The sequence below is a fragment of the Dasypus novemcinctus genome, chromosome 14 (assembly GCF_030445035.2).
Source record: "Dasypus novemcinctus isolate mDasNov1 chromosome 14, mDasNov1.1.hap2, whole genome shotgun sequence".
Classification (NCBI taxonomy): domain Eukaryota; kingdom Metazoa; phylum Chordata; class Mammalia; order Cingulata; family Dasypodidae; genus Dasypus; species Dasypus novemcinctus.
In genome coordinates, this window is record NC_080686.1 from 75,890,301 (window position 1) to 75,914,442 (window position 24,142).

At 39.2% G+C, this 24,142-nt stretch overlaps 1 protein-coding gene across 2 annotated transcripts in view; it reads right to left on the reverse strand.

Moving 5' to 3' along the window:
- Positions 1-24,142, reverse strand: part of CSMD3 (CUB and Sushi multiple domains 3) — a 1,328,729-nt gene that overhangs the window by 74,862 nt on the left and 1,229,725 nt on the right. For both annotated transcript variants that reach the window (XM_058275930.2, XM_058275932.2), the window contains 6 exons: positions 15,757-15,945; positions 15,245-15,391; positions 12,798-12,986; positions 8,260-8,445; positions 6,274-6,468; positions 3,557-3,730 (listed from right to left, as the gene is read on the reverse strand). In XM_058275930.2, the coding sequence (XP_058131913.1) occupies positions 3,557-3,730; positions 6,274-6,468; positions 8,260-8,445; positions 12,798-12,986; positions 15,245-15,391; positions 15,757-15,945 (1,080 nt within the window). The remainder of the gene's footprint in view (positions 1-3,556; positions 3,731-6,273; positions 6,469-8,259; positions 8,446-12,797; positions 12,987-15,244; positions 15,392-15,756; positions 15,946-24,142) is intronic.

Consider the following 24,142-nt stretch of genomic DNA (forward strand, 5'->3'; position numbering starts at 1 on the left):
AAGCCCTAAAGTAAAGAAAAAACTGCACCCAGAATAAATACTCTAGTAAGCCAGATGCCAAGACACCAACAAAAATTTACAATCCACACCAAGAAAGAGGAAGCTATGGCCCAGTTAAAGGAACAAGATAAGCCTCCAGATGACATAAAGGAGTTGAGACAACTAATTATAGATGTTCAAACAAATCTCCTTAATAAATGAGATGGCTAAAGAGATTAAGGATATTAAGAAGACATTGGATGAGCACAAAAAAGAATCTGAAAGCAAAAATAGAAAAATAGCAGATCTATGGGAATGAAAGGTGCAATAAATGAAGTTAAAAAACATTGGAATTATATAATAGTAGATTTGAGGAAACAGAAGAAAGGATTGGTGAGCTTGAAGAAATGGCCTCTGAAAGTGAACTTACAAAAGAAGGGATGAAGAAAGGAAAAAATTGAACAAGGTCTCAGGGAACTAAATGACAGCAAAAGGCATGCAAACATACATGTCATGGGTGTCCCAGAAGGAGAAGAGAAGGAAAAAGGGGCAGAAGGAATATTTGAAGAAATAATGGTAGAAAATTTCCCAACATTATTGAAGGACACAGATATCCCTGCCCAAGAAGCAAAACATACTCTCATCCAAAATAACCCAAATATACCAACTCTAAGACACATACTCATCAGAATGATAAAGGCCAAAGACAAAGAGAGAATTCCGAGAGCAGCAAGAAAAAAGCAATGAATAACATATAAGGAACATCCAATAAGATTAAGTGCTGATTTCTCACCAGAAACCATGGAGGCAAGAAGGCAGTGGTCTGATATATTTAACATACTACAAGAGAAAAACTTCCAGCCAAGAATCTTATATCTAGCAAGACTCTTGCAAAAATGAGGGCAAAATTAGAATATTCACAGATAAACAGAAACTGAGAGAATTTCTAAGCAAAACACCAGAATTTCAGGAAATACTAAAGGGTGTGCGAGTGCCTGAAAAGAAAAGACAGGACAGAGGGGCCTGAAAGAGAGTCTAGAAATGAAGATTATATCAATAAAAGTAACTAAAAGTGTCAAAAGATTGGTGAAAATAAAATATGGCAGATAAAACTGAATTAGTCAGGAATAAACTTAACCAATGCTTTAAAGCACTTGTATTCAGAAAATTGCAACTCAATGTTAAAACAAATAAAAAATGCCCTAAATAACTGGAAGAATATTCCATGCTCATGGATTGGAAGACTAAATATCATTAAGATGTCAATTCTACTCAAATTGATATACAGATTTAATGCAATATTGATAAAAATTCCACCAGCATTAAAGAAAAAATTGAAAACACGATCATTAAATTTATTTGGAAGGGTAAGGAATCCTGAATAGCCAGAAACATTATAAAAGGAAAAGTGAACCCTCATCTCCAGACTTTAAATCATAATACCTACCTATAGTGGTTAAAACAGCATGTTACTGGCTTAAAGACAGACATAATAGACCAATTGAACCAAATTTATGGCTCAGAAACACACCCTCACAGGTATGGTCAAGTGATTTTTGACCAGCCTGTCAAATTCACACAGCTCGGGCAGAACAACCCATTCAACAAACGGTGCTGAAAGAATTGGACAGCCATAGCTGAGAGAAGGAAAGAGAACCTCTATCTCAAACCTTATCCAAAAATTAACTCAAAATGGATAAAAACAAAAACAAAAACAAAAACAAAAACCTAAAAATAAAAGCAAGAACCCCAAAACTTTAGAAGAAATTATTGGAAAATACCTCCAAGACCTGGTAGTAGGTGGTGGATTCTTAAAGGAGATAAGAGAAGGACTGAGTGGACTACTGATGTTTAATGTATGTATAAGTTTTAATTAGTTTTACTGTAAAAGTGTGGAAATGTATAGAGCGGATGGTAACAAACAGTGAGTAACAGCTAGTTTATAAATGGGGAAGTGATTGAGAATGGTAGTCTAGTTACGTAAATGCCAACTGACAGATGCTTGAGAGTAATCTAGGAACTGGATAGCACAGTAAGCACAGTAAACCAAGAGGTGGGTGAGAATTGTGTTGATGGTACAGATGCGAGGGTGTGCTTTGTAAGCTGTAGCAGGTATATATCACTACTGCAGGGTGTTGGGAATGTGGAGAAGCATGGGAAAAATACAGGTAGAGTGACCTGTGGACTGTGGTAAGTAGTAATAATATAATATTCTTGCATCTATGCAAAAGATGTACTGTGCTGATACTGAGAAATGTGAGCCAAATGTACACTGTGGACATGACAATAATCAGATGATATTATTTTATCTGTAGCAAATGACACACCACATTGTGGTGTGATGATGGAGGGTGTTGTTTGGGAATTCTGCACATGTGCATGATTGTTTTATAAGTTTACAACTTCTGTCATAAAAATATCTATTTATATGATAATAATAGGGTGAGTTGGGGAAAAACACACCAAATGTAAGATAAGAACTATGATTAGTAGTAAGATTTTGACAGTGTTCTTTCATAGTTTGTAACAAATGTCTCATGACAATGCAAGGTATTTGTGGAGGATTGATGTATAGGACCCCTGTATGATGTTGTGCATGTTTGCTTTGTAAGTTCACCACTTTTACTATACACTTAATTGTTTATGTATGTTCATATATAAATGATATAAAGATAATAATCGAATTGGTTAGGGAAAAATACTTTAATAGTTATATTTTGACAATGCTCTTTAATCATTAGTTAAAAAGGTTTAGAAACAATGCAAGTTATTGGTGGTAGGGTGAGATGTTATATATGTTTGTTTGATGTTATATATATTTGTTTTGTAAGCTCACAACTATTATACACTTATTGTTTATGTATTTTTATGTATGAGTGATATATTTCAATAATTTTTTTAAAGTAGCACATACTCTTAATAGTAAAAGAATTATTGAAGTCTGAGAAAAAATGATGTAGAAATTATAATATTCTTTTAATAGTAAGAGAGAAGTGGTAAAAAGAATTAGCTATATATCTTCACCAGTTTCTTTTGCAAAACAGGCTTTTACAATGAATTCAGAGAACAAGAAGGAAAAAAATCTTATTTGCCTATAATCAGGTTTAAAGTAGATTTTAAAAGTGTTGTTATGAAATAAAGGGAGAAAGATATTTAAATATAGAAATTATTTCTCATTTTTTATTATTACCTTAATCAAATACGTGAAAGTAGAATTTAATATGGTTTAAAATGAACAGACTGCTACAGGGATTAATCTGGCTGAGTATGTGGACATACAATTTTCAGCAATTATTTCCCACCTTTTTATTTTCACTATGCCTGGAAGAAAATGTTTCTCTCCTTAATGACATAAGATTTTCACTAGGAATATTAGTTGATTATTTTTAAGTGTTATGCCATATGTTTAATAGCTTTTCTACCATGAGTCATTTTTAAAGTGACATACTTTCTGGATTTTAGCATACTCATATAGTGAATGCAAGATAATTATCATCTTATATTAGGTAAAAAAAAAAAAATACAGCTCCTTTTGAGCAAGAAATCTGTTTGGTTAAAATGATTTGAATATATGTACCTAGGCATCTGGTTTCCGATCCACTCCAAAGACCTGAGGAAAGGCATTCCCGTACAGCAGAGCCCACGAGCATAAATCCCGAATCACAGGTGAAGATAGCTGTTGAGCCATACGAAGTTTGAGTTCCAATCTTATTTCCATTTGGAGGTGTAGGTAGTTCTCCACAGGAAATTACTTAAAGATAATAAATAAGTAAAACCCCTTAAAGATATAGTCCATATGAACTTAAAACCATGCTTTAACAATTTGAGTTTCATATGTGACATAGTACAATTGAAACTGATCTTTGTAAAAAGAGTTTGAATGAGTGTGAAAATGTAGAGAAAACAGATGACATAATTTAAATTTTATCCCTTTAAGTTCCCATAAAATGTTCTAAATAATAGTAATATTTGATGAAATTTTCCTTGCGTTTTTTTGATTAGTGCCAACATGTTGTAGTGAAAAAAAAATCAAGTCCAGAGGGATGGTAACTCCTTAGTACAAAATCTTTCTCAGGTTTATCAAGTGACATTGGTCAAGCCATTTGACTTACCTGAGACAATGTTTCCTTATATCTAAAACAACTGTAAGATTGTAATTACAGTTAACTTCTGTCAAGGACCCTATACCTATAATGTATAAAGAACTATACTTGTAAAATATCATTTAATTCTCACAAGATCCATATTTCACATGTTGTTTGTAGGCTTTAAAAAATTCGAACAAGATAGATGAACAGGCTTGCTAGGTTGCTCAGAAACAATCTCTTATGACTCCTTGATATTGAAAGACTATAGATGAAATATCTATCTAGAACAAAAGCAATAATGGAAAATATTTACTGAGCACTTATTATGTATCAGGCACTATTTCTCGTCCTTTAAGTTATGTAATTCTCCAAACAACTCTTTGTGATAAGCACAATTATGATCTTAGTTGTATGCACTAGGATATAGGCACAGAGAAATTCAAGTAACTTTAATAATGTTATAACGCCTGTAAGCAGTGAGGCAGAGATTTACGCCCAGAAGCATAATTTCAGAATCCAAAACTTAACCACTAGCTCAAGTGCTTTTTTGTGGCTCCAACTCTGTCTTTCACCTCTAAGAATAAGAAATAGAAAATTTGGAAACTTTAAACAGTTGCAAACAAAATTTAAAATGTAATGCCCGTTTTGAGATGATCCTATAAACAATCTTTTGAGGTAACTGTAAATATTATTAATGATATCAATGTTATTTTCATTTAAAATGTAAATAAATTGAGAATTAGACACATTACTATTCTTTCTATTTTCTCACTGAATTGAAATTATTAGATTCTTTGTCCCCATTCTACCTGTGGGCAGGAATTTGATCTTATGTATCCTCTTAAATCCTACACCACCACACAGGCCTTCGGCAGCAGAAGAACCAGACAAACATTCTTTGGGTGACTAGTTAAACTAGCAGTTTCTATTGCAGATAATTTTTCCTAGATTGAAATATCTGTATTCCATGTGCCCTTCTCATGAAATTATACTAGCTGACCAAGAAGACTGGAGGCCGAGAAAAACATGAGAGAATACCTGGAAGAATAGGGCAAAAATTTTACCAATACAGATGACATATGTATTTTTTCATATGCTGTAGGAATCCATTTTTAAGATTTTAATTCATTGATATGATTTCCTTATAAAATAAGGTTACCAAAAAAAGCCCATGTTGTGTAGAGATTAAGAAAGTAAACTGCAAATAATAGAAAATTCTTAAGTAGAATAATAAGAATAGTTGTGTGCTTATTAAAAATAACTTAGGTGTTTGCTCTGTTAAGCTATTTAATAATCATAATCCTATTTAGACTTTTGATCTCCTTATTTATTTATAAATTAGGGGTATCTACACCATAAAGTTGTGTTGGACATGAATTGAAAGACTATATTTCCAGCCTAGCATTTTTCTTGGCACAAAATAGGCATTCAATAACGTAGTAAAGGAAGCTTAGAGAGAGTTCAAGATATTTCATCTGAATATCCTATGTTCAGTTAGTTTATCTGTAACAGACACTGACAATTTATATTATAAGAATGCATGGAAATAAAATGATTTGTTTAATTTGATTCAATAAATACTGAGTTTTGGCTATGAATTATTTCATGTGGTATTTTCAAATATACCATAATAAGTCTTCACAAACACTCTTCAAAACAACATGAAATAGGTATTATCATGGTTTTACGGTTTGAGAAACTTGGGATCAGAAAAAATAAACATCACTTAATTCGTTGATCAAAAGCCAGGGGTTGTAGACAGACTGCATGGGTTGAATCCCATTTTACCACCATACATAGACTCTGTAATTTGGACGAAGTGATTATATCTGAGACACAGTTTCTTTTTCTACAAAATGAGCATAATAGCAATTAATTTATAGGGTTGGACATAATAAATAAATGCAATAATACATATAACAGGCTAAAAAGTGTCTGGCATGTAGTAAATATACAATAAATATTAAGTAATCATTGTTGTAAATGAAAGACCTAGAATCCAAAACAATACTCGTGACTCCAAAGCTCATTCTATTTTTATAAGCACTTAATAATGAAAAATAGTTGGAAAAAATGTAATGGGAATAAATGACCATATTAATAATATTATCTTATTGTTTTTTAGTGTGCTTAGAAGTGTAAATGATCAGCCAATTCAGTCATCAAGTATAGTTTGTGAAATTAGTTTAGCAGAGGATATACTTACTTTGGCAGAATGGTCTTTCATTTCTCCAACTCCAGGTACCATTAGGAAGACATTCGATAGAAGCAGGACCTAACCCATGATATCCAGGGTCACAACTGAAAACTACTTTGGTTTTGTATTCATAATGGGAGCCATTCACAATTCTCCATCTTCCATGTTCCAACGTAAAGGAATTGATGCTTGGGCATGTAACAACTACACAAAACACACACACACACACACAATGCTATTAAGTCAAAATCATGTCAGTTCTACTTCTTAACTATGTCTCATGTCAATTTCAACCTTTACATCGCCACTGCCCTAGCTCAGTCATTGTTGTGTTATATAACTTCCTTCAGTTAAGTCTGTTCTTTGTCTCTTTTCCACATTAAGCCTTTTCACTTTCCCAGTTATATGGTAACTGGCAAGGAACTGGCAGTTCCTTGAACATTTCCTATTGTTTCACACTTTAGAGTCTTTGGATATTTTATTTTACCTACCTAGAATCCCTATCACTGCCTTAGGTATATTTTCCTATATCTTGATAGGTTTTGGAAGTACTATATTTTAAGAAAATGTGTTGGATAAGAATAGACTTTTTATGCAAGAGCTGTGATGTAAACTTTGGCTAATTAAAAACTTGTTCAACATGAGTAGAAGCATTATCAGACACTTATGCTAAAGTTCCAAATAATTGAATAATAATAATTTTAAATGAAATCACAGTTAAGTTTAAATGTCTGTATCAAACCACTAGAAATAATTAATGTATTTAGAAAATCAAAGTTGTTAATTTAAACCAACATTTTCCAATCCTTTTACCACCAAATTTTGAATCAGAATTACTTTGTTAGCATTATATTCATTTACCTCTTCAAGTTGCAATAACAGTCATTGGAAACAGTCTGAATATAAATAATATGAACAGAAGCCCAAAGTTATGGATCATCTCAGTAGCATCATTTACCCTCATAAAATCAGAGCTGAATGTATTGAAGTATAATTACATTAATGTAAGCATTAAAAATTTTTGTGGTGGGAAGCGGACTTGGCTCAAAGGATAGGGCATTCCCCTACCACATGGGAGGTTCGCAGTTCAAATTCCGGGCCTCCTTGACCCGTGTGGAGCTGGTCCATGAGCAGTGCTGATGCACTCAAGGAGTGCCATGCCACATAGCGGTGTCCCCCGCATAGGCGAGCCCCACGCGCAAGGAGTGCGCCCTGTAAGGAAAGCTGCCCAGCGCAAAAGAAAGTTCAGCCTGCCCAGGAATGGCGCCACACACACGGAGAGCTGACACAACAAGATGAGGCAACAAAAAGAAATACAGATTCCCAGTGCCACTGATAAGGAGAGAAGCAGTCACAGAAGAACACACAGCAAATGGACACAAAGAGCAGACAACTGGGGTGAGGTGGGAAGGGGAGAGAAATAAATAAAAATTAAATCTTTTAAAAACAATTTTTTTTTCGTGGACCTGTGTATTGAAAGCATATGTTGGAGCGGATGTGCTTCAAGCAGTTGACCATCTGCCTCTTGCATAGGAGGTCCTGGGTTTGGTTCCCAGTGCCTCCTGAGAAAGCAAAAATAAACAAGCAAAACAATGAAATAACCAACTCAGGGAAGCTGATGTGACTCAGTGGTTGGTGCCAGCTTCTTACATACAGGGTCCTGGGTTTCATTCCTGGCCCCAGTACCTCAAAAAAAAAAAAAAAAGCAAGCAAGGAAGCATAAGTTGGTTGATGGTTGACTTAAAAAACAAATGAAACTTTGTTATATAAAATGAAAAGTCACTATTTGATGCAAACATGCTAGTACTTCAAAAAATAAGTGAAAAGGCCTTATACTGATTTCCAATACTTTAATAGTCCAAGAACACTTAATTCATATGTAAGTCATATTAGACATTGTATATAGTTTGAGAAGTTAGTTTTAATACATAAATTTTCAGATTCTAAAAGATGCCAATAGAAACACAAATGATGAAACTTCCCTAAAACACATACCAACACAGCGAGGGGTCTTATTATGATTGCTCCATGTTCCGTCTGACTGACACACAGCAGTGGTAAGTTCCTTCGAAGATAGTCTATATCCATCATTACAAAAATAGGTAACTCGGGTTCCCACCAGGTAGTCAGTTGTGAGTATCCCTCCATTTGTTGGAGCTTTAGGAATCCCACAGGAAATTGCTAGAATAAATGCATACATACATAATCATAGAAACAGACAGATGTGTCATTTATTAGATAATTCTCTCAAACTGAGGGACACATAAAAACTATTATATTTCAAATTTTATCAATTCCTCTGAAACAATTTCAGATACCTCCCCCCAAAAACTTTTTCAGAGCCACATTTCTTGAATAATTTATTTCAAACTCTTATTGAATGTTTTACATGAGTGAATCCATGCATTGTTAATGTTTTGCCACTTGGTTTCTTAGTTTTTTGTGCGTGTGTACATAGTTAATAGTATACATATAAATTAGATGAGGACGTAAGTTAGATAAATATATAATATATTTAATACTACCCTGGATTACTACATAGTAAATTAGGTTACTTCAAATTTGGTTGATAATTATTAGAGATCATATAGGTGGTAGCATCCAATACTTATTGGAATTTTAGTTGGGACTAACAATGGATTTATTAAGCCTGAAAGCTGGCTATTCCTTTGTTTTAGATACAGCCAAAACATATGTCTTAGGGATACACCATTTATAGAGTATCATGTGTATGAGCATGTTTAATCAATATGGGGACAAGATTTGTCTTAAAACCTAGCTTGGAGTTGTCCTAAATGATATTACAGGGACAGATGCTGGACATCATATATCCTGCCATAACCCACTGAATGGACTGGGGTAGAGTATAAACTACAATGTAAACTATAATCCATGCGGTGCAGCAGTGTATTCACCAAATGCATTCACCAAATGCAATGAATGTGCCACAATGATGAAAGAGGTTGTTGATGGGGGAGGAGTGGGGGGTGAGGTGTGGGGTATATGGGAACCTCTTATATTTTTTAATGTAATAATTTTTTGTGATCTATGTATCTGAAAAATAAAAGACAAAAAAAAAAAAAAACTAACTAACAACTAATTACCTAGCTAGGGGTTTGGTGGAGAGGGGAGTGATGACCAGGAGGAACACACAGGGCATTTTTAGGGCATTGGAATTGTTTCGTATGATACTGCAATGACAGATACGTGACACTGTAAGTTTGTCAAAGTCTCTAAAACTGTACAGCTCAAAGTGTAAACCGTAATATGAACTATTTGATCTTGGTTAGTAGCAGTGTTTCAATATTGGCTCATTAGTTTTAACAAATGTACCAGAGTAATGTAAGATGTTAATAATAGCGGAAATGTGTGTGTGGGAGAAGTTACATGGGAACACTGAATACTTTCGATGTAATTTTTCTGTAATCTAAAACTTCTCTAAAATAAAGTTCATTATTACCAAAAAAAAAAAAAAACAGTTAGGATCATCCTTCATATCATTCATTATTTGCCCTACAATACACAATTTGCAATTACAAAAAAAAAAACACACACACATACACACACACAAAAGAAAAACATAAGCTTTCGAATAATTCATTTGGCAGGGAATTCCCAATTAAAGTGAGATTATTTGTATCTTTATAAATCTTATTCAGTGCAAATATTTATACATATCTCTGCAGGTTAATGTGTTTGAATATGGGCATTGTCCCAGACACAACTGGCGTTATTTCATAATATCTGGTTTTGCACTGTATTAGCTTTCTAAAATACAAAAACATTCTGAATTCTGAAACATATCTGGTCTAATGGTTTCATATATGGGATTCTGGAAGTGCAATTATATTTTTTTCTGATGTTAAAAATAAAGAGCAAAGAGATACTTTGCTTCAATTATTATAAACTGTTCTATTCACTCATGTCTCAGGTTCAGCCAGATTTGTTTCCATTTCTCTTACAAAATCAAACATTTTGTGGTTCAGTTTTCATTTATCCATGTGAATTGATTAAAAAGTGAAATGGCATGAAACTGTCAAAACTGAATGACAGAATCCCAACTGCTGCATAGTTTGATCTTCTGTAATTTGGTAACCTGTAAATTATAAGGAGAAAAACAGTAATATTGACTTGATAAATTATATAAGCAACCCCATATAATTATGTTATTATCCCTGCTCTAAAATGACAGAACATATAAAATAGTGTTGCAAAAATAAATAGTTCCCTGATGTTTATTAATGTGGTTAGTAAAAAATAGTTATATTTTAGAACTTAAAAAAAAAGCATACTAAAATGTAATGACAAGGGTTGTTACTGTGGGTGGCTTACAGTTTTAATTCCCAACAACATAGAAAACAAATAGAGTTCAGAAGGGTCATCATCACTGAGTAGTTGTTAAAGAGAGGAAGGGAGAAAGGTTCTAGAGAACTCTCAAGAAAGTGCAAATTAAAAGTGAGGCAGGAATACAAAATGATTGCTTTAAAATAACACTAAATAATACTCAATGGTTCAATTTCCTGAGGGATAGGATAAATCAATGGAATTTGTTTTTTGATGTGTAGAAAAGAAAACATCTTACTAACCCCAAATAGAGATAAATGACTATATTTTCTACTTTAAACTGTGCTCATAGTGTAATAGTAAACAAATGTGAGAATGTATAAAGAGACTAAACAGAAAAGAAGAAAAATTACAAAGATTTTAAGACAAATCTGGAATAAAACAAAAGTTTGAATTATGGCATTAAATCACTTCATATTAATTTAATTTAATTTTCATTTTAATTAGCTATGCCCAACAAGGACTTTTACAAAATAATTAACTTTTTAAAATTATTTCAATGACAAAATATCAATTTTTAGAAAAGGCGCATTGATTTATGTATGTTTTATTTTCTTATTAAGTCAAATATTTTTATCTGCATTTCAATATCTATTCTGAATATAGAACAATTTTAGATCAAGAGCAATGAAAACATGATTCCTTTTATATGTATCTAATACATATGATAAATATCATATATAAATCAATGAAGTTATAGCACAGACTCTACAAAGCAATTTCAAAGTTTCAGAAAGTTCAAATATTTTTCCAATGAACTGAGAGTTGAACATTTTTCACTAAGGTTTCTGATGGATTATTTTATATATGAAAAACAATCCTCATATAATAGTAAATGAAATGTCCAAAGTTCAGAGCATTTTAATATGTAGATTTAAAACATACATGATTTAGACATTATTTTATATATTTTTAATTCCCATGATACTGAAATTATGAGATAAAAAATTCTTTCTCAAATCAGTTCTGGGAAATCAATTAATACTAAGAAAATGTAAATAACTCTGCTACTAATTTGTCAAAGGAAAGCAGATGGTTTGACAGTTGGTTTAAATGTATGCATTCTGCGTGATGTCAGTGCAGCAGATGTTGGTAACCCACTGAGATTGCGATTTTTCTCACAGTCCTAATATGTGATGTTCCTTAAATCAACAGTTCAAGGGAACAATAGTTCTTTTTATGCAGTTATTTACACATGCCTATTAGAGGCATCTTTCTCATTAATTAGAAATTGCTGTCTAATACCTAAAAGAAGCTCATCTCAGGGGTCTGGTAATATCTATTTCTTCACTAATTCAATTTTCTGTTGTTTAATTTTAAACTTTAATTGGCCTAATTTACATTTTATTTGATTTATATAAATTGCCTCCAAGAAGAAGTAGTGGGTAGGTAGTGTCTCATTACTTATTTGACTGAAAATTCTCTGTATTTTTTACTATAAGGAGTCAATGCATCTCTACATGCTGGGTAGACTAAATCAACTAGAAATTAATTTCTTATTGACAAAATAATTTCACTATCTCATATTTGAAAGTTTTCAAAATCCAACATGAGTTTCACTGGAATGATTGTGGTTGAACTTGTCTTTATGACTATTCCTAGCTATGACACACACAACTTTTTAAGAACAACTCGTACTCATAAGCTCTAAAACATACTCTTTGTTGATTAAGAAACTTGTTCTGTTTGCTCAAGCAAGATACAACACACAGACAGTGCCTCAATTTTTACAAAATACAAATGAAAATGAAAGGCATTATCTCTATTGAGTTAGCTAAAACAGAGGAGAAAAATAACCAGGTATTTGGCTACATTTTTATCTTTTAAATTTACTATGAGAGCATATTTTTGAATCCTCAGAGTAAAATTCAGACTTTAGGGTATGTACTCATTCGTAACATCTTTTATTCTTTGCAAATTCCACAATAATGCAATATCCATGTCTGGTTCAATAATTTTCTGACAATAAAGTAACTGGAATTGTATGAGTACATATACAAATAAGAAAAAAGAGTAAAAACACATAAACCACAAAATCACAGTCTGTTCTTATGCCTTATTTTCATTAGAGGAGTCCATAATATACTTCTGGGTATTTCTATGTTTGAACATTTTAGTAATACAAATGACAAAGTTAAATGGGGTTAATCTTTATCGATGATTTATTCATATTTTATAATATATTTCACCTTGACAGGCAGGGACTGGTGCATCCCATGCATGATACCCATAGGGAGACTTTCTGCACACAGCACTGCTTTTCCCAATAAGTCGGAATCCTCGATCACATGCCCAACGGACCACACTGTTAAGTTGCCCACCTGTCTGACTGATTATATATCCGTGGGGTGGGGATTCAGGTGTACTACAGTAGAAAGCTATTCAAAAGAAAAGAAAAAACTCTATTTAATTAATGAATCTGAAATTCTTTACTACCGAAAGTTTAAAAACCTATCCAGTGAATGCTTGTAATTAAAAATGAGTCAGTTGTCATCTATGAGAATTTCAGCCCATAAAAAGTTCATATTGTTTTCTATTCTCTTTTGAAAAGAATCTACTTAAATGACTCTCAGAAGACATAGCTATCTCTTTGTTGTTGTTTTTTTCTAACTTTGTCATCTAGGATGTCTCCTGAATTGAAATATATATTTTCCTAATATCCTGGTGAGTCAAAGCCCTACATCTATTTCACTGAATTTTCAAAGCTCTATTTCCTGTCATTTGAAAGACCTAAATGCCACAGCCTTGAAAGCAATATTTTAGAGCATGTTGTTTACATGTCACTTTGAAGTTATCTCTAGATACCTATATCATGTTAAGTCCTGCATTTCCCTTTAGTTGATGTCTAAAATAGACCCCCATATCCCATAATCTTCTTTCCCAGTACATTAAAGTATTTCCATTCTGCCAAGGGTGTTTACATACAGTGATAAAAAATGCCAATAAAATAAGAATTTCTCATCTTTTGTAGTCTGAAATGCCAAAAGATAATGTCAAATAACTTTTTCATGTACATATACTTTTAAGACTATTCAGCCTGGCAGGTTCCATTTATCCTTTGAAACTTCAGTGTATTCACCTGAGAAAAATGAGACTTTGGGGGTAAAACAGCAAGAACTAGAATTGACTTAGAATAAATATCTACATGTCATAACCTGTCATTTCTCAAGAAAAAAAAATCTATTGATTTGTCAGACTCTTCTTGGGGGCTGAAAGTGGTTTTTTAAAATTATATTTATATCCAACTTTATCATGAATATCAACATAAATAAAAATTGGTCTACTATAGTCAGTCTAATGTTTCTAATTGTTTAATTTGAATGGTTCCCCTTTAAATTATTCTGATAATTAAAAACATATTTTAAGATCCTGATTTTAAATGTACTCTTGGGCATGAATTTAATAAAAAGACATTCATTTGCATTGTTAATATGACAGAAACATAGATTCAAATATGACAAATCTTAAGGATGACTAGATTGTACATTTCGATTTTCTGAACATTTTTCCTTTGAGTGCCTAATAATTTTTTAATTGAATTGAAACCCATTTTAGATTAAAATTTGTACATATAGTAGTAATTGCATGGCACAGACAAGTGACTTCTGATATCTAAAATATAAATTATTAATAAATGCCTTAAAATCAAATGATAATCTCATAGTTTTAAAATCAAAATAGACAAAGACTTTTATTTGCACATTATATATGTATGTGCAAATCTGTATAAATGAGTAAAATTTAGGGTATATTTTATGGACCTGTAACTAGAAGTTTATTTAATTCTATGCATAGAATTGTTCTGTCAGAGTTGTTTATAAAACATTTACAGAAATAATTTTTAGTTGAACTGAGATTAGTACTGGCTCATGGCTTGGGCTATATGTTCTGAACACTGTATAAAAAGACCCACAAAGTGCTTCTGAAGCATTCTGTTATAGAGCACATACTCATGGTTTCAGGCATTATTTAGGATAGCAATAAAGGAAAGGAATATAATTTTCACATAATGGAGAACTATTTATGTACACTTACTCAACAAGAAAATTACTACCAGTAGACCTTATAAACAGGAAGGCACATAAGGAAAACTATTTTAATCTTGATATTTAAAATGATTTTCTAAATAATACTCAATGAAAAGCAATAATGGTAAAACAGCTAAATAGCTTTTTTTCAGAACCAAAAGTTTTTAAATGATACGAACATCATTCACACTTTCAATGCTTAAGATATTTTGGCAAATAGCATAAATAAATGATGATAATGAAAATAAGGATTTCTACTGTTTGTCATTTAAAGAGGTCATTAAGTAGTTCACATCATAGAGTTGAGCAACACAGCACTTTAACATTTTCTGAAGATTCAAGAGAAATAAATCTAATGAAAAACAGCAGTTTTTAAAAAAAGTATTTCAGTGTATAATTTTAAAATAACTTATTATCTGAACCATTAGCATCCTAAGTACTTTCAATTTTTAAGAAAAATCATGTCGGGGATATAGAATTATCATTATCATTATAATGGAGAAGATGAGATCTGAGTTCATGTCTATTGAATAGAGTTTGTGCTCTTCAATTACAGTCATACTGAGGATGCAGGTGAGCTCCATATTGAAGTTTTAAGTATTACATACCTATGTATCTTATTCGGAAACCTTTTTTGTTATTGCCATGGTCTGCCGACCATTGAAGAAATACTTCATGACCATTGCTTGTTATATTAAAAGCAGATGAATAATCTCCACTGAGGGAAATAAGCACTGGACTTTGAATATTTGGTCCTTCAGAAAGAAAAATACAATTTAGATATAACTGAATAATTGTATTCTCATTTACCTTTATTTTATATCTTTAGGATAGTATCAATATGATGAAATTTGTCCATAGTTAATCTATTATGTCAATGAAAACTTGAAACTTGAAACGGATGTTTTAAAAATTTTAATCCCATAGTTAAAATTATCTAAAATTTTAAAAATATTAAACTAATCACAAAATTTATGTGATAGATAAATTTTATGTTTATACTTCTGAATATATACATATGGCAAAAAATCATGAAATCAGTTTTGTTATACAGAAGGTGTACATGAAAGAGTATCTGGAATGAGTTTATGAATATTCAGTAAATATAACCCATAGTTACCATCATACACCTGAAGAACATCAAATTCCTTTTCAGTCTGGAAAAATTCTACAAACATGCTGATGTTATATCCTTTCTCCACTGAAATGCTCCAGGCACACATTTGAAGATTTGGATAACTGTCAGGATAACCAGGGCTCAAAACAACCCCCGTTGAATCTAGCCGCAATTCATTGGCAGGGCAGAGCACTATGAGAGAAAGATAGTAGTCAATGATGCTAGTCTTTAAGCACCTAAGTGAAAATTGCCTTTTAAATACTGGATGCTCTGCTTCTCATGTTCAATAACTATGAAGAAGATGATACCTTGAATTACATGTTAGGAGAGACAAATTGCATTAAACCTGTAGTTCAAAAAATGGAGTCATGACTTAAAAACGTATAGTATGATTTCCTTTTTATAATAAAATGGAAGATGCTTTACTCTTGGCAATAAATTAATAGATAAATAAAAGGCAATACATTTCTTTCTTTCTATTTCTTCACATTGTTTCCATGCCTTTCCTCATTCTCTTCTCTTCTCCCTTTTCTCCCTATCTGGTCACTGTCTTTACCAGGTCGTTTTCCTTCCTTGTTCTTTTTTTCAAATTCAGTTTCTTTCTCCCCAAACATTCAGGTCACACAGATATGTGAGGCCAGATAAGAAACTTCCCTCTCTGTTTATTAGTTTCAGGCAAATTCATTTCTCATCTAAGGGATGTGAATAAACCATGAGGATTCAGCACAATTCTGGGTCACCAGGACCTTTCACTTCTTTATTCTATTTCCAGGCTATAATTACAAAATATAAGTTTTTCTCAATCCGTAATAACATCTTTTCATTAATACAAGGCATTCCAAGAGCACAGTTATACAAAAATACAGGAAATTTGTCATATGTTGATAAAACAATACAATGAAAGTCTAACAGTGTTCAAAGTAAAGTAAAATTTAATTATTGGCATTAATAACATTATGCATTGGACCAAATTATACAAATATTTGATTTGGATTTGGAGTGAGAGTGTAGTCAAGATGATCAAATCCCCACTATTCAATAGATGCCATTTTAGCTTACTTCAAGATTTTGAGGTTCTACAATGTGGAAAGAGGATTGGAATTCCTCATTATGGCCTACATGATAGAGAAGAAAAACATTATGTACAGAATAGAATTTAGTTCCATATCATAAAGAAATTGCTATATTTCAGAAGGTTAGATGTAGCTGCAGTGAAATGGTTTATAGACATCAATACTAAAGAGATTTTAAACAATTTTTTTCTATAGGCCGAACCGCCTTTTGAGTCTTTTCACTGGTAACGTTCAAGCACCAGAGAGATGCTTGGACCAGATAACTTTGGAGCATTTAATGAGTTGGAAATGCATCCTTATGCCATTTGCTAAATCAACTACCCATAATTTCCATATGCAAAGACAATTAAGCATTTGAGTTATAACGTGGTGTAGGGCTAGAAAGGAGCAGATAAAATAGAGAAGGCACCAAATGATTACTCTTTAATCATGTTAGTAACTTTAAAGAAATGACTTGAAAAACTTAAAGAGAAAACATGCCATAACCAATCTATAATTATTTGGAAATTAACAATAGAATATAATGAATATAATGCAGCTAAATGCATTTTATATATATATGTAAATGCAGCTATTTTCTATTTTTGGCTTTACCTTCAGTTGCTCTTACTTTAATCTAAGATGTTTGCTTCTTGGATATGCTTTTGAGATGTTTTTGAATAACCAAATAAATGGTGTCAGGTTATTCTCTGTCTGAAAAAAAGAAACATGACCTTTGCTTTTTCCTAAAATGAAAAATATGTAAAAATAAATAAACTTGAAAGGTTGGAAAAAAAAGGAAACTTTGAGTCAAAGATGAAAAATATAAGTTAATGTGTGGTTATCACATTTTTAACAACCAAATGTATCTCATTTGCATCACACTCTTTGAAGAACAATGTATTTGGAATTTCCTTCCATATTTTAAGTAGAATATAGAGAGCTAATGATGATCCAAGGAAGAATAACAAAAATGATTCCATACCTTTAAGGAAAAATGAGAAAAATAAAATAATTTAATATAGACTATAAACAAATTAGCTTAGTTCTAGCAGATTGCAAATGGATGCTTTCTTTGGCAAGTCCATGAATTAACTCAATAAAACAAAAATGTAAACTCAGTTCTTTGACTTAAATGTCTGGTCAATTAATTAATATAGTTATCCTAGTGTCCCCTGCTCCCACCCTGCCTTTCGCTTCCTTATACTTTGCCCGCCTGTTCCTCGTAACCTCCCTGTATTATGGCCCTTCTCAGCAGCAGTTTGTGCTGCTGCCTCCCTCTGCCCCTCCTCCCAGCCACTGTTATCTTCCCCCTCCCAGCCGATCGCTGTTCTCCCCGCCTCATTTCAACCACCCTCATCCCGTATCCGCCCCGGCACAACCTCGGAAACAACCCCCTCTGCCATCAATGGCTTACGTCATAAACCGCAGGTCCGCCCTTGCCTCTGCAGCCAATCCTCAGCTGCCCCGCGGACATGCCCCTCCCACAACCTCCCCGCCTCCATGACACTATAAAACCCCATGTACTTCCCGAATAAAATCAGACCTGCGCATAGACCTCGTCTCCGTGGCTTTTCCTCCATCGAACCGCGCGTCCCCACCAAGCCTTGAGCCGCCCGCTGCCGCCCCGGTCAGGCCGTGGCGTAGGCCCGATCCCCGGCAGCGACTCGCCTGCAGTGACCCGCCTGCAGTGCCGCAGCGGAGGCCAACAGGTGGCGCCTGAACAGGGACCCCAGCTACGGCCCCTTGTCTGGCCATCCCGCTGCTGACCCCTCGCACGGGACCCATCGCCGTCCTCCCATGCCGCCGCTCAAGGTAGGGACTCTCCGGTGTTGCTCCCTTCACCCCCCTCCTGAGCCCTCTGCCGCGATGGGGGCCTCCCTCTCATCCCGTCAGGTTCCTCAAGTCCGCCTGCTCGCTGCCCTCTTAGAGACTCACCACGTGAAGGTCTCTCTCTGTCAGCTACAGCGGTATTGGGACCTTCTCCTACCCTTTAACCCTTGGCTCGTCACCTGTGCTCTCTGGAGCCCAGAGACCTACGAATGTTTAATTCAGCGGGTGACGTCCGCTATGGAGCACGATCGCAAGCAGTTTCCCCCCGGCCTTATCCCGACCCTCGTCGCTATCCGCGCCTGTCTCCAAGGTGTGCCCTCCCCTGCCTCCGCTCTCGCCTGTGAGCCTAGCCACCCTCTCACCTGCGATCCTGATGGAGACGACGATGCTCGTTCTCTGTCCGCCCAGCTAGAGGCCGCGCTCGAACTGGATCCCCCCACAGCCTCCGATCTGGACCCCAACCAACATGGCGACCCCCCGCCTTCTCCCCCCCCACCGCGTCCTGCAAACAATGCCAACATGGCGCACCTCCTCCTTCTTCTTCCTCGGCACCCTCTTCCCGCCTTTACCCACCTCTTCCTGTCTCGTCGCCATCCGGTCCCGTCCCAGATGCCTGCCGATCACCATTTTCGGCTAAACCGGCAGAGCCTCCGGTGCCATCTTGGCCTGTACCTGGAAATGACGTGGCCACTCCTCCATCTTGGCCTGAGGCCAGAAGTGATGTCAGGCGTGACGTCACCGTGCCGCCATCTTGGCCAATCAGGAACACCGTTGCCGCCGAGCCCTCCTGGCCGGCGCCCGGTGGCACCGCCCATGCCTCACCTCCATGGCCCGCTTCGCATCCCGCCTGCCCCAGCAATAGCGGGAGCATCGGGAATCCTCCTCCACCAGCGTACGACACCACCTTTCTCACCTCCCCCACTCCGCCTCTGGCTCAGATGTTCCCCCTCAATCCCGCTCGCACTCCGCAGAGCCCACAAGCGTGGGTGCCCTTTTCTCCCAAAGACATCCAAATGCTCGGCAACGCGATAAAAAAGGATGGCCTTGCCAGCCCTCATGCCCAAGAGCTTCTCGAGCGTATGACCATCCCTCGCTGCATCGCTTACGATTGGATCTCTCTAGCCCGAGCGGTTCTCTCCCCCGGGCAATTCATTGACTGGCGAGCCCATCTCGGTGTCCTGATCGACAATCAGATTGCCGACAATGCTCGTCAGGGTGTGCATTACCCTGCAAACGCATTTCTCGGGTTCGGCCCTTACGGCGATCCCAGCGCCTACACTGCCACCCTGCCTGGGTTTTTCATCCAGCTCCGTGACTGTGTTTTTTGAGCCTTCCGTTCGTGCGCCGCGGCCGCCCCAGAGCCCCTCGTGAAGCTTTTCCAAAAACCCGAGGAGCCGTTTAATGAGTTCGTAGCTCGTGTGCAGGCCGCTGCAGAGAGGCGAGTCGTCGGCAATGCAGCCCGCGAGTCCTTCGTTAAGGACATCCTGCAGGAGGGGGCTAACCCAGCTTGCAAAGCCATCATTCGTCCCCTTCGTGACAAGCCACTCCAAGACTGGGTCCTCGCATGCTCCGGAGTTTCTGGGCAAGCATCTGCGCTTGCAGCGGCTATTGCCGCGGCAGTCCAAACAACCAACACCTGCTTCCGCTGCGGCGAATTGGGCCACTTCGCTCCGGAGTGCCCCAACCTTCCGGCTCCGCCGCAACCCGTAGTCCAGCCTATGGTGCCACCACCGCGCCCTGTTCCTGCCGCCCGGCCGCCCTCCACCCCCTGCCTGCGCTGTGGAAAAGGGTATCATTGGGCTCGCGATTGCCGTGTTCCGAGACAGCCTTTAAACGGGCAGCGGGGCAAGCCTCAGCCCCGCCACCAAGAGGCTCCAATCGCCCCGCGCCAGCCCCGCCCGTAGGCATCCACTGGTCCGTTCCCATGTCGCCCGCTTTGCAGCCGCGCCTCACCATCAAGGTCAATGGAAAGTGGATGGACGGCCTTCTTGACACCGGCGCCGAAATCTCCTGCATCCCACTCTCCCAAGCTCGTGATTTCCCACTCACAGCCGGACCCGTCATCGTAGGCGCCACAGGCCAGTCCTCCTCGCAACAGGCGGCTGAAGATCTTGCCTGGCATGACACCGATGGACGGTCAGGGTTCTTCCGTCCCCTGGTTCTCAGGGATATCAAGCAAGTCCTTTGGGGGCGCGACATTCTTCACCAGTCAGGCGCCGTTCTTTTTACTTCGCAGCCATCGCTGCCCCCCCAATAGTTTTGGCCGTTGCTCGTGTTCGACCTCCAGCACCCGTTCCTCTGCAATGGGACACAGAGGAACCCATTTGGGTGGAGCAATGGCCTATGACTGCCCCGAAACTAGCTATTCTTCAGGACCTCGTGGAAGAGCAGCTCCGTGCTGGCCATGTTGAGCCCTCCACCAGTCCATACAATACTCCCATTTTTTTTCATCATCAAAAAATCGGGCAAGCCACGCCTCCTCCACGACCTGCGAGAGGTTAACAAGCACATCAAACCCATGGGCTCTCCTCAGCCCGGCATGCCTCACCCGTCAGCCTTTCCGCGAGATTGGTATGTGGCAGTCCTCGACATCAAGGACTGCTTCTTCTCTATCCCCCTGCATCCGGATGACCGCCCACGGTTCGCCTTTACTGTTCCCCAGCCCAACCACCACCGGCCTGCCAAACGGTATCAGTGGAAAGTCCTCCCCCAAGGCATGAAGAACAGCCCTGCCATCTGCCAGCTGTTTGTGGCTACTGCTATTGAGCCCTTAACCTCCGAGGCCACTATCGTGCATTACATGGATGACATCCTTGTAGCCCATCCGAGCGAGCCAAAACTACAAGCTATAGTTGCCAGTCTTCTCTCCAATCTGAAAGATATCGGTCTTCAGATCAACATAGAGAAAGCCGTTTTCCACCCACCGTTTCAATTCTTGGGCTTTGAAATCTCGGAAACGGTCACGCCCATGGCGCCGCTTATAAACGTCCCCAAAACCATGACGCTCCATGATCTCCAACAGCTTTGTGGCCAGCTCAACTGGCTGCGCCCGTCGCTGCCAGTCACCACACATCAGCTGCAGCCTCTGTTCCAGCTCCTTCAGACCACTGGCCCACCATCACAGGCACCCACAAAGAGGGTCACCCTGTCGTATGAAGCAGAGTGCGCCCTGAGCTGTGTCAACTCTGCCCTAATGGACTGCTTGCTCCAGCGAATAGACCCAGACAAGCCATTTGCAGGACTTGTCCTTCCCACCCGTGGGACCCCCACTGGCCTCATCTGGCAGGACGGTCCACTCCTGTGGGTCCATTTAGCCAAAAGCAAGCTTCGCAAAATCACCCCCCAATCCGTCCTGTTCGCGCAGCTCGCCATCGCCCTTGTTGAGCCCTCCACCCACCATTACGGGCGTCATCCAGATGTCATCATTTGGCCCCTTACAACTCAGCAGGTCACTCACTTGCTAATGGACTCCATAGATATGCAGGCACTGTTCCTCCTATTCTCCGGCCCATTCGATAATCACTTCCCCCAGCACCGCCTCATACAAGGCCTCAGCACGCTCCCCGTCGCAGCTCCTGACCATTTCCCGTTCCCGTCCTCCAAACCACTCTCCAACGCCGCCATCGCCTTCACTGACGCCTCCAAGCACTGCCTTGCTATAGTCCTCTACAAGCCAAACTCCACACAACCCCTCTGCCACACCCGCCAACATAGCAGCTCTGTCCAAGTGGCCGAATTGAAAGCCGTCACTCTGGCTCTCCAATACCTCCAGGACCAGCCAGTAAATATCTTCACGGACAGTCTCTACTGCCTGCAGGTCTCTCGTATCCTTGCCTTTGCGGCCTTCCTGCCGCCTGCTAGCATCGGCAACCGGGACATCAACCTGGCCTTAGCTGACCTTCAACTCCTCTTAGAGAGGCGGCGACAACCCTGGTTCATTGCCCATGTTAGGAGCCACTCAGGCCTCCCAGGCCCCTTGGCTCACGGCAACCATCTCGCTGACCAGGCCGCCCAAGGTGCTTCCATCAATGCCCTCAGCCCCGCAGCTGCCGTAGGAGACATTATCAACCAGGCAAAGACCTTGCATGCGCGCTTCCATCTTGGTGCACCCGCCCTCCATCAACTCCTCCCAGAACTTCCCATCGAGACATGCAAACATCTGGTGCGTGAGTGCCGCTCCTGCGCACCTTTGCTGCCCCTGGGGCCACTCCAGCCCCAGGGTGTCAACCCGCGCGGATTGCGGCCCAACTCTAGATGGCAATTAGATGTCACACATGTCGCTTCCTTTGGCCGATGGAAGTTCCTTCATGTTGCCATCGATACGTTTTCGCACCTCTGCTACGCCGTCGCCCTCCCGGGAGAGTCTGCCAAGTATGCCACTCAAGCACTCCAGGAAGCCATCCTCTTCATGGGAGTCCCTTGGGACATAAAGACAGATAATGGCCCCGCCTACCGCAGCGCCGCCTTTGCCGAGTTTGTGAAGCTCTACAACATCACCCACCACTTCGGCATCGCATACAACCCGCAAGGCCAAGGACTTGTTGAAAGAATTCACCAAACCCTCAAGATCCTTGTCCAGAAGACTAGAGAGACTCAACCCCGCCTCACCCCACGTGAAACAGTCACGCAAGTGCTCATCCAGCACAACCTGATGACCTTTGACTCTGAGGGGCTTTCGCCCGTCCACAAGCACTGGGGGCCCTCTTACCGGCCCACTCCGGCCCCTCTCGTCCTCTGGTGCGACCCGCTCACTAGCAAGTGGACCGGACCAGCGCCCCTTCTCACCCAAGGGCGAGGATTTGCCTGCGTCTTCCCGGAATCTGCACCCCAGCCTGTCTGGATCCCTGCTCGTCTTGTTAAGCCCTTCACTCCACACGGCCCTGCCGACCTTCCACCTCCCGACCCCCTTCCCCCTGATGATTCCCCCCTGCCATAATGATGGCCCCTCTCCGCACCTCACCCCCCCGTGAGGTTTTTCTCCTCTTGTCATTGCAGATGACGCCTCCAGTCGCCCAGTCGAGCCCGCCTGAGTCTGCCCCTCCTGCGCCATCACCCGCAGGGACCACGCCAGCTCTCTCCCGCCGCGAGCAACGTCGACGTCATCTTCTTGTCCGCCGCTTGAGCCGTCTCTCCCTCGAAGATGCCTCCATCGAGCAGCAAATTCTCCAGCTTCTCCGTCGTGCTCGCGCCTCCCCTGCCCCGCGCCCTCCTACCACCCCCCCCCTACACCTTCTCATCATTATGCTCTCCTTAGCCTCCTCAGCCCAGGCCACGCCCCTTTGGGCCGCCCTTCTTCAACCGCCTGGTTTCCTCTTTCTCTCCCCTCACTCCCCCACCTTCCCCACCATGTACTCCCCCAACTGCGACTTCCTCCCAGAAAGCTGCGACCCCCTCGCCCTTCCTGTCTCCTCGTCGTTGCCAAATGTCTCCATCCCTATTTCCCTCCACGCCTTGCAGTTCGTCACCAACCTTTCCCTGTGCGTAAACCCCCGCAATAACTCGTG